Consider the following 16735-nt stretch of genomic DNA (forward strand, 5'->3'; position numbering starts at 1 on the left):
AAAGTTGGATTTATTTGCTATCACTGATCATGGGGCATCTCCTGTTTTTTACCTCCAGGAGACCAATGAGAATAGGGAAAATTATCCTGCTGGTAGAGCCCAGCCTGTCCCATGTGAGACTCACTCTGACCCATCTAGAAACCAGCCATCCCCTGACGCAGCAGCATCTCAGACGCAGACCAGCCCCGCTCATCCCAGTGTGGACCCGTGCACAGAGGAGAGTGAAGAGCAGCAGGCTCAGCTGGCCGCGGGAGGACACTGAGGGCATCCTGCTCATCTCACACCCTGCATGGAATCAGGCTCCTCAGCCAGGACACAGGGTGAGGCCCCCCAGCCAGGATATGCCTCCCCTGGAGGAGCACAGCACTGCATATGCTTCTAAATATCTAAACTCATTAACATGGAAACACACACACAGGAGCTACAGTACATATTGGCAGGAAAAGGTAAACTTTCGTAACCTCACTGGAATTACAACAGGGAAATGGAGTTCAATGAGGACTTTCAGTTCTTTGCTTGGTTAGGTTAAGGATGATAGAATTTCTCTGCCAGTGCAGTAAGAGTTGAAACCGGCAGTTACACTAAGTAAGTGGAGGGAATGAAAGTGTTTCGAGGTGAATGTGGATATAATTTCCCTCTTCTGATTATTTATTCTTATTTGGTTCCTAACACAAACTGGGAAGAGATAGAATTCATCTATACTTTCTTTTTTCTTGAAGAGAACCGTTTAAAAAATTACAAGATATATTTAAGAAGTAACCAGATAAAAGTAGCACATGTGCTTTTGTTAAAAATAAAGTTAAAAGTTAAAGTTAAAAAATGAAGTTAAAAGTTTCATCAGAAACTTTACATATCTTTAGCAAATATATTTTTATATGTGTATGGTATATAATGGAAATAATTCTTTGAGCAACAGAAGCTATTATTAACTACTGCAAGCTAAGCTGAGCTTAAAAATGCCTTTTGTTTTAAATGGGCTTTGAGAAAAAAAAACAGAAACAAGCAATTTCAAATCAACCAACCAACTCAGTATCCTGTGGCTTGATAGACAAGAGTTTACTAAATATATTGATACTGTAAATAGCCTCTCTCGCTATTTACTATCTTATAGTAATTCAGGTTCTAATTAGCTGAGGGAATGAAACACACAAAAATCACTGAATTCCTAAGAGTTCCTTAAATAAGCAGTACTATTTACAAATCACAGTATAAGACTTAAGTGCCTGGGGGAGGGATACAATTTTTAGAAATTACATATTGGGTCAGTTTTGTTTTGTTTTTGGTGAGGAAAAGGTGGTAAATAGGAAACCATGAATGGGAAGGATGGCAATAAGTAGCAACTATACTTTCCAATGACTAAAGAAAGAAAATCTCAGTATATTCGTTCTCATGAAGACACAGTCAGACACTGGACAATGTAATGTATGCAACTGCAAACGTTACAACTGCAGCCAGAACAATGGCTGGGTGGATCGCACGTGAAGCCTGCCACTAAAAATCAAAGCAGAGGTTAACAGGAAACCTGGGGGGAGTGTGGAAAAGGGAACACTGTTTTAGCTGAATAAAGGTGAATTATATAATTTATAATAGCTGTGGAAGAGCACAGGAGAGAGAGGAAAGAAAAGAACAGTTCGAAATGAGCAACTCACCTTACCCTCTGACCCTGATTAGACAGGATCAATTGTAAAGTGAGGGCTTCTCCATGACACCATAGTTCTGCCCAATACTGCATTTGGGATAAGAAATTCTACACTTGGATGTCTCGCTTCACCATAAAACACAGCTTAAAAATAAAATAACTGAAAGAAATAGAATTCAGCAAATAGTTATTTTTTGCACTTGAACTGAAACGTACTGTACTGTAAATTATGACTCATTTTAAGTGACCTTTAAAATCAGATGTATTTATTATGCTTGTGTAATTATAGAAATAAAGAAATGGGTGACAGGCTTAACCTCACCTATGAATGTACAGTATGTGGATTTGTGAAACTGACTGTAGGAAGTCAAAAACTTATACTGTATCTTGTGTTTACAGTTCTGATTTATTCCTTTGAAAAGCCTGCTGTTTGGAAATGCACAGTTGACATGTTGAAATAAAAATAAATACCATTTTTAAATGTCTCTTAAATGATAAAGATGTGACCAAACAAAAGTCCTATACTCTAATGAATGAGACCAAATTCAACATGCCTTTGTTATGGAACATTTACTGTGACAGCAGAATCGATAATGCAGTCATTTCCAGCCTTGTGAGCTGACACCTTCATGGGTTTGTGGACTTTGTGACTTTTTCTTCCTGTCCCCAAAGTGCCATATGCTACCTTAAAAAATATTAAAGTGAATTCAAATTAAATTTTGATTTGAGATTTTGTAACCCCTCTTGAGATCCCTCAACACATGCAAGGGTGTCACAGAGCCCAGGCTGGTAATCACTGCCTTAATGACTTACTTCCTACTCTTTCTCCTGTGGTTGTAGAAACAGTAAATTACCGAGTGCTGAGCTTGTGTGGATCCAAAGTGGTTAATTGCTAATTATTAAACTATTCCTCAAGTCTTACGAATAGATTATAATACATACATTGTCCAGCAGGCAATAAACCTCATGAAAAGTGTTAAGGAATTCACAGAGCAACCCTGCTTCACTGGCTTATTAATCCTGCCATGGGTCACATGAGTGGATAGTTGGCTAATAGCTTCCCTCTAATTGGCAATTCCTTCCAGTACTGCTGAGGTACTGAGACCATTACTTAGGCAATATTCCTCTCCGCCAATTTGGAGTTCAGCAGGGAATCTAGGAAAAGGGAACCACATCCATGGATATTGGGTGCTTGTAGTGTGCTGATGAGATTATCATTTTGCCCTTAACAAAAACTGGAGGTGTTCCTATCACTATCCCCATTTTAAACAAGAGAATTCTGAAGCTAACAGTTTAAGTTATGAGATCAAGGTCACAAAGCCAGGATTCAAACTCAAATCTTCCTAATGTCAAAGCCCTGGTCTGCTTAGCACCTTCCCCCACCCCAGGAGGCAGGGAGGCCATTCCCTGCATCTGTTGTGGCAGAGGAAGCCATAAAGCAGCCCAGCCTGAACCATTACCATACATGCCTGATATGTGTATGTGTGTGGTTGTATTTCCATTTAGGATTTCTAGATATTCCTAGATTCCTAGAAATCCTTCAAATTCCTGATGCTTTGTGAAATGTAGGTACACCAGACCCTTTACACTCTGCAGGTGAGTTGGCTGGACTGATAACTCTGCACAGGAAACCCAGAGGTTGGTAGGGACTCTGGCCAGGGCCATGGAAATCAGGAAGGGAAAGCAGACACACCCACAGCTCTGTATCCAAGGCAGTGGCATCGTAGGATAGCACTGTCCGGTAGGACTTACTGGGAAGATGGGAAGTTCTCTATTTACACTGTCCAGGATGGTAACCATAAGCCATATGTGGCTATTAAACAACTGACATGTGGCTAATTTTCTGGGGAATTAGGTTTCTAATTTTAAATAGCCACACGTGGCTCAAGGCTACCATACTGGACAGCATGGGTATACAGAAAGAGATCCTTTCGGGAGATCTCTGGGCCTGTTTCCTCAGCTTCAGTGTGAGAGGTTAGAGCTTAAGGTTATGTTAATTCTGTGAAAATGAAGGTATGCTTTGACAGTGACTGTAGGGAAGAAAGAGGTGATTTTCCATTTGGAAGTTCTTCAGCCCTTTGGAGCGTGGAGACAAGACAAAGGCTACTTCTGAAGCCCCAAACCACTCCTGGGCTTGTTTAGCAAAGCCTTGAGAATATCTGGCTTAAGAATTCCAAACCATGGGGCAGTTGGGAGAGAGGCTGGTGCCTAGGTGGGGACAGAAAAGGGGTGAAAGGGGGAGTGGTTTGTCAGATCTCAGAAAGTAATTTACACTATGCCAGGACAAACTGTGGCTTCTTATAAGGGAGTAACTAGAAACTTGCTGATGTCTAACATGGGGGAAAGTGAGCCAGTCCGGCTAAGTGCCAGTCCAGCTGTGTACCTAACTCTCAACCAGCTGCCATCTGCTTCAAGCAGCTAATATAGGACCACTTGTCCCCCACTGTGGCTCCAGGAGAGTCCCAGTTTTTAGACGGCAACCCAAGGACCTTACAATGTTGGGGTTAGGAGTGTGCGCCCTGGAGTCACACTGTTTGCATTTGAGTCCCAGTTCTGCCAGTGAGAACTTACACACACATAGAACATCTCTGGGCCTCAGGACCCACCTCTGTAAAACGGAAGTGATTACAGTAGGTATGTAACAGGTTGATGTTTAAAATGAGTTATCTGACATACAGTGTGTGCTCCATAAATATTGCCATTGTTGTGCAGCAAAGAGCCCGGGGCAGGAGGAGCGCTGTCTCATTTCCCCAACCAGGGTCTAGTTCTATTATCTTATTGCCATTTAAATCTATAATCATATTCCATTCTCCCAATCTACAGTGCCATACTATACATATTTACCCATATCTAGTAAGCTGTACAGTAAGGCATTCAATTCCAACACGCATTGTAAACATTAAGTGGTTGGGGATATGAGTTAGTTAAGAGATAAAATTAAACAAAACTTAAGTTGAAGAGGATGGAAAAAAGTGATGACGATGACAATTCCATAAAGTGCAAAAGTCTGCTGAGAGAGGTTATAAGTTCCATACTTTTCATTTTTCTTTTTCTTCTTAAAGGTGTCAACAAAAGTAAACAATTTTATAATCATTTAACAAATTATATACCATACTGTCTCCAATAGTCAGCGTAGGATGCTATTCTTTTAAATTGTAAACTTACATTTGAAAAAGGTCGGATTTTTTTTGTTTCCTGAAAAGATCACTGGCATCTTAGAAAAATAACATGTAGACCAGTGCTACTTAAAGTGTGCTCAATGACTGGTGCTGTCAAACTACTGCTGGTATGTGACAACATAGAAATTAGACATTTCGAAATATGTATGGCAAGTTGACATTGTCATGACATGATCATCGTGCTTATATTCTGTATGTCTTTTCTTTCAAAGATTATTTCATTTTTCTAATAATTTAGTGTATCTTACAAAAGTATTACTTGTGATGAACTAGAGGGAAACTGGTCCATCACCCCAGACAGTCTGAGAAGCACTGACAAGAGCCGCAGACTACAGTGTCCATTGCTGCGGGGCACAAATGACTGGTATGTGTATAACATCAGCAGATGTAGTCACCTCTTGAATGCCTTATCCATGGGGTCATTTCCTTAACTTTCTTAAAAAGATGGTAATAAAGGAAGTAGAATATGAGCCCTGGAAGCAGACATATGGGGGCGTGAATTCTGATTCTACCACTTTAGCTATATGTGTCCTTCAGTAACTTTCTCCTACCTTCTCTGCGTCTTTCCTCATCTGTAAAATGAAAATACCAAAACATATCACAGAGTGGTCATGAGGTGCAAATTAAGAGGTATTGAAGGTGCCTCATATAGTGCCTGATGGATCTCTAGTCAATGTTGGTATTCTTTCCCTTTCTCTTTTCAATCAGTCTTTTTTGGAAAAACGACCAAATCTAAAAAAACAGATGCCTCAAATTATTTAAATAATAGAGAAGCTACCCACTAACTGTATCTTCCAAGATTTATATTAGATAAGTATAGTATTCATTTCAAATCTCTGGTGACCTATTAAGGTTTCACATTCAGGGATCATAACAAAAAAAATACAGTTACCTTTAAAAGATAATCCAACTCCTAGGCCAGAGAAAGACTAAAGATTTTAACACATCTGAGTAAAAATATGCCCATCAGAGGGGGTGGGATGTTGGTCAATAATGAAGATTAGAAAAACAGCATTCACAGAGAGGAAAAAGTTGGCAGGACCTGCATAAAGGAAGGGGTGGTTTTTGTCAACAGACCTGGTATCTCATCCCATTAACAAGGCTAGCCCCACTGGGGTGGGGGTGGCATCTGCATCAAACTCTTTGGCCTTGCATCTGCATCAAACTCTTTGGCCTCATGACATTAACCATGTGAATTATATAACAAGCTCCCTTTGTTTTGTTTCAGTTCACCAAGTAGCCACCTTATTATAATTTGACCCCTTGTAAATCTGTCTTCTGAGAGAGAATCTGCTGGTCATATCAAGTCAAGTGGTTTATCCTTATGCTAGTTATATTTTTGGTTGTGAATCACTACCTGTACCAACTATATGAATTGACTAACAAGAGACAGGTCTTATGGTGCAATAACAAAAAGCAGGGTTCTAAGTCAATAAGGCTAACAGTCACACCCAAATAGATCACTCTTCAATGTCATGCCACCCAGCAGGCTCTCTCAGAAGGCAGCTTGCTCCTGTTGTCACCTAGAAGTACCTCTCTGTCTTCCTGCAGGTGTCTTCAAACTTCCACATCCATTATGTTGTCTATCTTGCTTTCAGTTGGACAAGAAAAGCTAATTTATAAAATTGTACATCTCTCACTCTGGGAAACAATCACACATAGAATAATGTAAGAGAGCATTTCTTTAGTTGACATCATTTCAGGATCTTAATTCCTCCACATATTTAGATATTTTTATGTAATCCATCATCTATTCCAAACCCTCTTAAAATCTAAATATATGAAATTCCGGATTTTTTAAAAAAGTCATAAATTGAAATATTGTCCTTCATGTCAGATGGACATTCCCCTGTAATTCAGCCCTAGGTATTACTGGCAAACCATACAACTAATTCACAAAGCATTTTTTGTGATATGTAAAATGTGTTTTAAAACCTTTTAAAAATAACACTTGAATGATACGATTGTTTAAGCATAGCCACCTACACTATATCTCACCCACATATCTGGTGTCAAAGAGTCCAACTTGCTAACAACAGTAAGCTTTTGTAGGCACCAAGCATAAGCAGTAAAATAACAAAGGGATCTGTTAGGCTCCATAATTATACACCTATGGTGTGTGAAGCACAAAGCCAACTTCCAACCACCTGTGAAGGGCAGAGCCATTTTATTGAGTGGTCGTTTAAACTGTTCAAAGGCCTTTAAAAAGGGAGGAGGAGAGGAGAGAGGAGGTGAGGGAGAAAGAGAAGGGAAGGGAGGAAAGAAAGGAGGGAAACATTTCTTGGAAGAGTTATCTGTACATTGCTTGATGGGGATTAGAATTGTGATCAGTACTATAATACACCCCCAAATCAAATGAAAACAACATAAATACACTAAAAATATCACAAGTAATGCTTCTAATTGTTTAGCTTCTCACAGTAGTCACAAAGCAGAAACTGACAAACCTATGATTTCCTCTAAAAATAAACATGGAAAACAATATCCTCAAGGACTGCTGTTGTTGTTCTCTCTTTGGCTGTTTTTACTGTGATGGTTACACCTGGCTAGCTGCCCATGAAGAGCTGCTCCCTTCCCTCAGCAGTACCTCTTCCCCCTGGCCCAGCGGCTGTCCTGGCTGGGATGTACCTGGCAGCCCCAGCAGATTGTTCATGTGTTATTTACTCATACACATACGTTGTAGCACACAAACTGCCTCTTAGGAGACGAACTTGGTGAGCACAGGCACTGATATATCTGATACATTTATATCACCAATAAATATAATTTAAAAAAACAGATTAAACCATAAGAAAAATGTTCAAACTTCTATTTACTCATAAAATAGTTACCATAAATCTGAATGGGAAATATATCCTTTGGTTTTTTTAAAAATCCAAGTCTATATAAAGGCAGATTAACTTTAGTGGATATTACAAAAAAAAAAAGTTCCCAGTATGAAAAGATGTCTGGCAAAAACAGACCTGTAAATACTTCAAAGAGGAACTATCATTTGCAAATCAATCTAGAAAGTTCCAGATGGATAGTCATGCTCTTTTTTCATGATTTAGAAAAACTACTTAATTTGGCTCAGGAAAGCAGCAGTGCCAAAAGTCTGTCTATCCTTCCCCCATAACCTTTGTCCTGATAAAAAGATTATTTTTATGATCCCATCACAGGAAAAAAAGCCTGATTTTGATTCTCAGAATCAACTTAGCAACATCTTAACCCTGAGATTGTCTTGCCATGTTCAAATCTTTCCTCAGATCTATGTTTTGGCCTTCTTTCCTCAGGGTCAAAGCTCACAGCCCCGCATTTCAATCTGGAGTTTAATATCATGAATCAAGAAAAAAAATCATTTTATAAGAAATTGTTACAAACACCTATAGCTAAACAATTTTTTAAATGGATCAGTCAATTCAAAATGTCACAAGAGCTTAAGTGCCTTCAATTTCAAAATACAAAAAAAGTAATCATAGTATCTAATCCTTACGTACGTATATAAAAATCTTACGTATGTATAAAAAACTTTAAAATGTCTTCAGAAACATTTCCCTTTATCACAGTTAAATCGCAAGTTGGCCATTATTGAAAAACAAAAAGTAAAGCCACCAACATTGTGAGGCCCATGGCTGTAGGGAGATGGCTCCTAAGCTTGCACCTGAAGATCTTGTCTACCTGAGTCAAAGGATACATCAGGGCTGGATTTCTACCAGTGCTGCATCTCAATGTGGTCTTGCACAAGTTATTTAACCTCTCAAGAGCTCAGTTCCACCACCATTAGCATTTTCCAAACATGTGTTCCAAGGAATATTAATCTCATGAAAAAGAGTTCTGTGACCAAATTAAGCAAGAAACTGCAGCACACAATTTCTCCCCTTTGGGAGATTCACAGTGCACATGAGCATTATGAATGCCTCTGAGAGATACTGAAATACATTAGTTTAACTTTATATCAATCTTAGTTGACCTCAGAATACCTTTTTGACCAACACTTGGTAGTAGCCTGTGAGCTGTACTTTGGAAAACACTGGTCCAGCATGTCTCAGGTCTCTTTAAGGACTTATACTGACGAACTATAGGAAGAGTATTGCAGAGTCTTCTGACACAGGTTCAGGGGATTGAGAGCAGATTTAGTGCCCTGGTGTCGACAAAGCACCTGTTCATGCTTACTAGCCCCTTAAGAACAACGCCATTCCCCTGTTCCTAATGAAAGCCTTCATTCAAGGTAAGTGGTAGTGGCTGTCACAGAATTTTGGTATCCACCTACAGTACAATAAGTAGCAGAAGTCACCAAGAATGCTAAGTTATCTTCAAAATGGGTTGGTTTTCCTTTCCAGAATGACTTGTTTTTCTCCACAGCAAATGTTTTTGCCACTGTTCACTAGAACAGTTCTGCCTAACTTTAATAGAATCCCTGCCCTTTGCCCACTTCCTTGTCCAGAATGAAGTCAACTTGAAGGTCGCATGTCAGGCAGTACTCGGGTTAAAGAGCTGCTCTTCCAAGAAGGCACCCCCAAGGCCATACTGCTCTTCATGCAGACTGATTTCTTCAGGTGACAAGTGGCTTCCTCCAAGAACAAAGTCTGCAAATCTAATAAGTTTTTTGTTTTAAATAAAGTTAATGTTATCTCAGGAAGGTTTATTTGAAAGATAACATGTTCCCTTGCTATTTATCCCCTTTAATTAAATTTGACTTTGCATCAATACAGAGTGGCATTTACACAGTGGGTGTAAAAATGGGAATGGCTTATGTGATCCCTCTAAAGACAGCTGTTCATGGAAAGGGCAGAGAATTAGGGCAGATGTATAAGCACTAAGTAAGCCAAATGTACTCACTCCTGTTTTCTAATTCCTTCTTGTCTCTATTTTTTATTAGTTTGAATTTATTATTATTCATTATTTTGTGTCAAATACTTTCCCCCTTCCACCTTTAATTTGAGGGCACTGTTATTTGGATAAAGTTATGAGGAAGAGAAAGCAATAAGGAAAAATGTTGGGACAGACGTCTTTCTTAGTGAACTTTAAAAATGATTTTCCAGCTGGGTGCGGTGGCTCATGCCTGTAATCCCAGCACTTTGGGAGGCCAAGGCAGGCAGATCACGAGGTCAGGAGTTAGAGACCAGCCTGACCAACATGGTGAAAACCCATCTCTACTGAAAATGCAAAAATTAGCCGGGCATGGTGGCGCCCGCGCCTTGTAATCCCAGCTACTCAAATGGCTGAGGCAGGAGAATCGCTTGAACCTGGGAGGCGGAGGTTGCAGTGAGCTGAGATTGCACCATTGCACTCCAGCCTGGGTGACAGAGCAAGACTCCATCTAAAACAAAACAAAACAAAAAAGATTTTCCCCACCAACAGGATGAGAAGCAGGTCACACATCCTATTCCACCTTCCCTTCGCATAGGGAAGTTATCTTTATAGCCTTCCCTATAAAACATCAGATAAATATTTATTCTGACATCAGCAGTTCTACTGTGCAAAGTCACAGTACTGAGAAAAGGGACCTCTGACAACTTCCACATCATCTGTTATCCAGGCAAACAGTCTATTTCTACCCTGAAGTGCCTGTACCAAACCATCATATTATTTTTTAAATCATTCTGAACTAAACTATGGTCCGAGCAGCAGAGCGGGACTTACTTGCTAGGAGTGTGGAGTCTGGAGACGACCAGCCATGAGGGAAAGTCGGGTTTTCGGCAGGCCCGGCGCAGCTCCTCCAGAGCGCTGTTCGTTTCAGCATCAGCTTGCTCCCTGTACTCGTCTTCCGTAAGATACTTCACCACCAGCTCTTTTGATGTAAACCACTGCTTCATTTTCCTAAAACATGGCATGTGGTTGCAGGATTACTTCCTAATTCAATCCTTAAGATTTACAAAAATAGGCCAGGCTTGGTGGCTCACGCCTGTAATCCAGCATTTTGGGAGGCCTAGGCAGGCGGATCACGAGGTCAGGAGATTGAGACGATCCTGGCTAACAAGGTGAAACCCTGTCTCTACTAAAAATATAAAAAATTAGCCGAGCATGGTGGTGGGCGCCTGTAGTCCCAGCTACTTGGGAGGCTGAGGCAGGAGAATGGCATGAACCCAGGAGGCAGAGGTTGCAGTAAGCCGAGATCGCGCCACTGCACTCCAGCCTGGGCGACAGAGGGAGACTCTGTCTCAAAAAAAAAAAAAAAAAAAAGATTTACAAAAATACATTTCTTAGATGGTAACAGTAATAATACTTCTTAACTTCCTCTATATCATATCTATACTTTTTTATTGCTGTTATCATGACTGAGGTATAGAGAACATGTAGTTTGGGCCTAATAGTGTATTTCCCCATTTCCTGGACTATCATAAATAATGTCCTAAGGCATTTGAGAATCAATTTCTGATACAGACGTTAATTGTATTTTTCTTCCTTGGTGATTTCTAATCACAGAGGCAATTAAAAGCTTGTTTTTTTTTTTGTTTTTTTTTTATGCTTGGCCTGTTGATTTTCTTGGGCACTAATAGAAGCAAGCTTTTGAGATGTCCTTTTATGCAGACTCTCTAGAACATTGACCATTTACTCTCCACACCAAGAACCTGGGAGGATTTGTGGGATATCACTTCCACCTAGTGGTGGTGATTCTAATCCTAGAGAGAAAGAGCAAATATTGTACTAAATTTATAGTAATTTTTCCTTTATTACATGACGAGTGGATCATGATTAGAACTTTCTTTTTCCAACCAAGAAAATCCTAAATCTCATAAAATGTAGGAATCTAAAAATTTAGGAATCTAAGACTCTCATAAAAGTAGTAACAATAATAAGGTTTTTAAAACATTTGTTTTATTTTATTTATTTTTTAAATTAAATTACATTTTTTTTTTTTTTTTTTTGAGCCAGTCTCGCTCTGTTGCCCAGGCTGGAGTGCTGTGGCGCAATCTCAGCTCACTGCAACGTCCGCCTCTGGGATTCAAGCAATTCTCCTGCCTCACCCTCCTGAGTAGCTGGGATTACAGACGCACGCCACCACGCCCGGCTAATCTGTGTATTTTTTAGTAGAGACGGGGTTTCACCATGTTGGTCAGGCTGGTCTCAAACTCTTGACCTCATGATCCATCCACCTCAGCCTCCCAAACTGCTGGGATTACAGGCATGAGCCACTGTGCCCGGCCTAAAACATTTGTTTTATTTATAATGAGTTTTTAAAAATATTTTGAGGTGGTTTTAAATTTAACCAGAGATTTCCAAATATAAATGAGCATCAGAATTATTAGGATATTATATTTATATAATATATATTTAAATATATATTTTTTCTTGAGGGTTGGGACTGATAAATCTATTATCTTTTAAAGATCTTATAGTTGATGAGCTAGATCAAGGAAACAGTGATATAATTTCCTTCTGCTTTTCTGAATACCTGTGCATGGTTTCCCTGACGGAAAAACCCTGGATGCTGAGCCAGAAGACCTGGACATAGTCCTGGCTTTGAGGTTTATTCACTATATCAACTTGGGGAATTCCTTAACAGTTCAGAGCCTCACTTTGCTCATATGAAAAAAATAAAAATGAAAGCAATAATATCTCCCTCATCTACTTCATAGGTCACTGTACAGGTTAAATGAGATATTTTGTGTAGGGTTCTTAGCACTGTAAGTGGCCTATAGTAGGTGTTCAATAAGGATAATCAAAAGAGTAGTTACCATATACTATTAAAATATAAGTAAACAGCTCTTTGCAACTAGAAAGTACTATACAAAATAAAGGTATTATTTCTCTGGTGTGTTATTTAACCTATAAGTTCCTGTTTCATTCCCTAATTCTTTATATAATTATTCACTAGCAAAATTTTAAGTTGAGGAAGTTATAGTATATTTTGATTATTATAGAACACAGCTAGTGCACAAAAGAACCACTGTGCAGAACACACTCTGCTCTTGGCAGGGAGCTGGATGGTTAAAGGGAAGGAAGAAGGAACTCTATCCTGAGTTCCTCAGGCCACAAGCCTGGCAAAGGGCCAGGGACCTGGAAGATGTTGGGGGACCAGCCTCACTGACAAAAGACCTCTGGTGTTCCGAGTCACTGTTTGCCTCGGACAGATGGGGCAAAGAGAGACCCAGTCAGCATCAACCCTCCAACCCTGCCCTGCTGCCTTTCAGCCCCGCCAGCATCTTCTGTGCGGGCTCCCTGTCCTGTCAATGGTGCAATTTTAACCCTGTGATATTGCCACACACACACACAGTCACCAGTTCCATAAACTACCAGTCACCATAGTGTCCTTCCTCACAGCCAATTTTACCTCTTGAACATTTATTCACTCCCTCTTCTAGCCTTGGTCTCATGGTCCTACCCTAGGCCCTCATCATCTCTCGCCTGGACCACTGTGATGTCTGATAACTGTTCTCCTGCCACAGGGGCCTCCCCTTTATATCCACCTGCTGTGTCAGAAGACAGATGGGCCACATCCCACCAGCCAATGAGTATTTATGGTCTCTGGTGTGATTTTTTGTTTGTTCAATGTATTTTTATTTTTAATTATTTTTACTTTTAAATGCCAACATTTAAAAGTCCTGAGATTTCACATTCTAATCATAATTCCCATTTCCAATTTTTCTAGAAAACCAGCAGATCTGGCAATACAGGACTCATATTCTCACACAAGAGCAATCAGCTCAAGCTGAGTGGTAACAGCCCCATTTTCAATGAGGTTGCTTTGCAGAGTTTCCCACAGTCCTCCTGGTTACTGCTGCCTTACCCCTGCTCAGCATCACTCACCATAGTATCTGCCTGGGTCCTGAGCCACTGGTTTGATAACTGCTGTAGAGGCAGCAGTCAGAGTGGACCAACTAAAATGTCTCATGGTTAAACCCCACTGTGTACAGGACTGGACTAGATTGCTTAGCATGGCTGCCATGCATCTGGCCCATGCCCACCTTGCTTGCTGCACTGACAGCACTGCCTACCTCCTGATGGTACCAAACTGGGCTTTCTCTCCATCAGGAAAGCCCTCCGCGTTTATTCATGTGGTTATTTTTTATTCATTCTTTAAGATTCAGCGTAGTAATATCTCCTCCAGGAAAGCTCTCCTGGCTTTCTCTATATACCCTTAGTTCCTGGGCAAGTCTCCATTTTAATACTTAAAAGAGATAGAAATGTATGCCTATGTCTAGCAAGTATACCTCAAGGGCAAGAACCATCTCCATCTGTGCACCTGACATGAAAACAGCTGCTCAGACTCAATGACTGAGGAGAAACATAACAAAGCTGTCACAATAGAGGTTACTTCATTTTTCTTTTTATACTTCAAAGGCCGTAAGCCTTAACTAAAAACCTAAGAGAAAAGAAAGTCCTAAATACAGATAATACCTTTCGGTCATTTATGATTCATTTCTGTTTCCTAATTCGTATCTCATAAGCACAGCTGATACCACTAAAGCAGTCTTTGACTCTAATTAAAGAAAATGTTGAATAAAAGAAGATATTTTAGGTAACCCAGAGTCCAAGTACTTCTGCCATTGACTAGTGAATTCTGAGTGAGCTCTAATTACCTGGTAATTGGTGGTACAGCTCTGAACGATTAATGAAGACTAGCCATGAAGATGGGATCAGATGCTTGGAGCTCTCTACCCCTACACCCCCAATCTTGCTCAGAATGAAATCTCCAGATGTAATTATGAGATTAACATGATGTGTGCAAACACTCTCCCAAATAATAAAACTAGAGCTCAAAATGTCAAATTTGCTGGGGGAAAAAAAATGATACATACCACCTCATATAACTGCATGCTCTCAGTGGGTAGTGCAGACTCCAGGAGGACATGAGGAGGATTATGGCTGCATAGGCAAACTGAGGCACGGCCACACCAGCATAGACCAGAACCAGGGAGAGGAGTCGCAGCATCCACATCAGAAGACTTCTGCTCCTGTCGTCTGCAAGGGGCCCATGCTTGTAACAAACAACAAAGCTGAAAAATCCAACTATCAAGACATAGCCTGGAAAAGTGGAAGAGGTAAAATAATATAAATTTGAATTTGAGACAGTATGTGAAAAACCTGGCAGAGCCTTGACTTAAAGGTAAAAACTATTAGAGAACCTTAATTTTTGTGTTTTTTACCCCATAAAGTAAGGTTGAAAAACGCACATAGGGTGTTATTCCTTCCATATGAGATACTAGGCTGACTTTCGCAATAATTTGGGCTGTACACTCATTATTATGATGATACATAAGTATGTCTGTGTTTTAGTCCAGCACCCTCGCTGGACTAAAATGTTATCATGGTTACTTTGGTCAGGAAGAAGTCATAGTTGTATGTCACCATTGGCTACAAACCCTATTTTTTATTTTTACCTTCTTGTCATAAAAGGAAAAGGTAATTTTACAGTGGAGGGAGTCACCCTCTGAATCCAATGTTCAGTCTCATCATTACGATGGTGAGACTATAAGCTATTCTGTGTCTCTGGGTATGATCCAAGGTGAAGTGCCCATCACCTCTTAGGTATTCTATCTTAAGTGTTTAATTTATATCTAACCAAGCCTTGAGGTCTAATTTCCAGTTTACAGAAAATACGCAGAAGAGAAGAATATGTTAAATTCTACCATAAAGGGGTCATCAGATAAATCTAGAAGGTGGACATTCTACAGGACAAGCTTGGTTTCTTTAGCATATCACTATGATGAAAAAAGAACTGCTACGGATTAAAAGCAATTTACAGGACAAAACAGATACTAAATGTGGTTCTGGACCATATCCTAGTTTATATAAGCCATCAAGAATGGGAAATTTTTTCATGGCCTGGGTAATAGATGATTTTATGTAATTATTTTTCAGATAATAATTAACTGATTATATAGGAAAAGCCTCTTGTTTTTCAGAGATGAATAGTGCAGTATTCAGGGGAGCATACCATGATATCTGTAATTTAAAAGTAGCACAAAAAGAAGAACGAGCTAAAAATATACAATTTTCAAGTAAAACAACTTAATTGCTTTTGTTTTGAGGGAAGTGAACTTATGTGAGAAATTTGGTGCTAAAGGTTAGGAGAAAATTGATTCTCTCATTGTCCATTATTTTCTAGTTAAAATAAACAATAAAAACATTTATTTTGTAATGTAAAACAAGGAAAATAAATGGTTTCTTAGCCTCTGTGTTTCTGAAAAGTCAAGTTTTCATTAGTAATTTATAGTTAGGATTTCTCACCTTTCCTAATGAATACTTAAGGGAAAGAAAGAAACAGCCACCTTTCAGAGAAGCTTTTACATTACCAGTTAGATGTGGTTAGAGCTTAACCACAATTCAGAAGCATGTGCATTCAAAAGGGACAAACACTTTTTTTTTCCTCTTTTGATCATTACTACAGAAAACTAAGAAACATGTCATAGGGAAATCATCTAAAATGAGATCTAAATGAACTGAAATCAACAACAATGGGAATAAGATAAACAAATATTATTTTTAGTAGCACCTTTCGTTAGTTCAAAATGAAAATTTAGATGTTGGAGAGAAACATCTATCAAAAGAAGGCCTCTAGTTGTACATCTCAGTTTTACCAATCACAGAGCATATTGTTTTTCTATTTACCTACCTAATACATATATCCTGTTTTCATACCACAGCCACTTCAGATCTTCCATCAACTGGCATACAATATAAACTGAGGCAAACCAACAACCAACCATTAGAGCCCAAAAGGTGCTATACTGTGTGTGGAAGAAAATAAATGACACATTTTTTGGTTCATTCACTCTCATAAAAATAAAAGCAAACAAATAAACCTTTTGTATTAGAAACTCCTACATCAAACTGATTTGAAGTCAATTTAAGAAACTCCGTAGGGTCTTAAGGTGTGGTCCACAAATCAGCAACACCAACATCACATGCAGCTTGCTGGGATGGCAGAGTCCTAGGCCCCACTGCAGACTGCTAAATCAGAACCTGCATTTCAACAAGATTCCCATCTAGC

At 39.4% G+C, this 16735-nt stretch overlaps 2 protein-coding genes across 8 annotated transcripts in view; one reads left to right on the forward strand and one right to left on the reverse strand.

Annotated features, from left to right (window-relative positions):
• MFSD6 (major facilitator superfamily domain containing 6) overlaps window positions 1-2120 on the forward strand; it is an 82217-nt gene extending 80097 nt beyond the window's left edge. For both annotated transcript variants that reach the window (XM_055379259.2, XM_055379260.2), the window contains one exon: window positions 59-2120. In XM_055379259.2, coding sequence (XP_055235234.1) covers window positions 59-262 — 204 coding nt within the window. In that variant the 3' untranslated portion in view covers window positions 263-2120. The remainder of the gene's footprint in view (window positions 1-58) is intronic.
• Window positions 1-16735, reverse strand: part of NEMP2 (nuclear envelope integral membrane protein 2) — a 208083-nt gene that overhangs the window by 58528 nt on the left and 132820 nt on the right. For 4 of the 6 annotated variants that reach the window (XM_063695403.1, XM_063695401.1, XM_019022419.3 and 1 more), the window contains 4 exons: window positions 16358-16472; window positions 14541-14766; window positions 10441-10617; window positions 6969-9391 (listed from right to left, as the gene is read on the reverse strand). In XM_063695403.1, the coding sequence (XP_063551473.1) occupies window positions 9268-9391; window positions 10441-10617; window positions 14541-14766; window positions 16358-16472 (642 nt within the window). In that variant the 3' untranslated portion in view covers window positions 6969-9267. Of the gene's footprint in view, window positions 1-6968; window positions 9392-10440; window positions 10618-14540; window positions 14767-16357; window positions 16473-16735 lie in introns of those variants that run through there. The other 2 variants (XM_063695402.1, XM_055379276.2) reach the window with 1 other exon arrangement.

Source organism: Gorilla gorilla, chromosome 11 (assembly GCF_029281585.2).
Source record: "Gorilla gorilla gorilla isolate KB3781 chromosome 11, NHGRI_mGorGor1-v2.1_pri, whole genome shotgun sequence".
Lineage (NCBI taxonomy): Eukaryota > Metazoa > Chordata > Mammalia > Primates > Hominidae > Gorilla > Gorilla gorilla.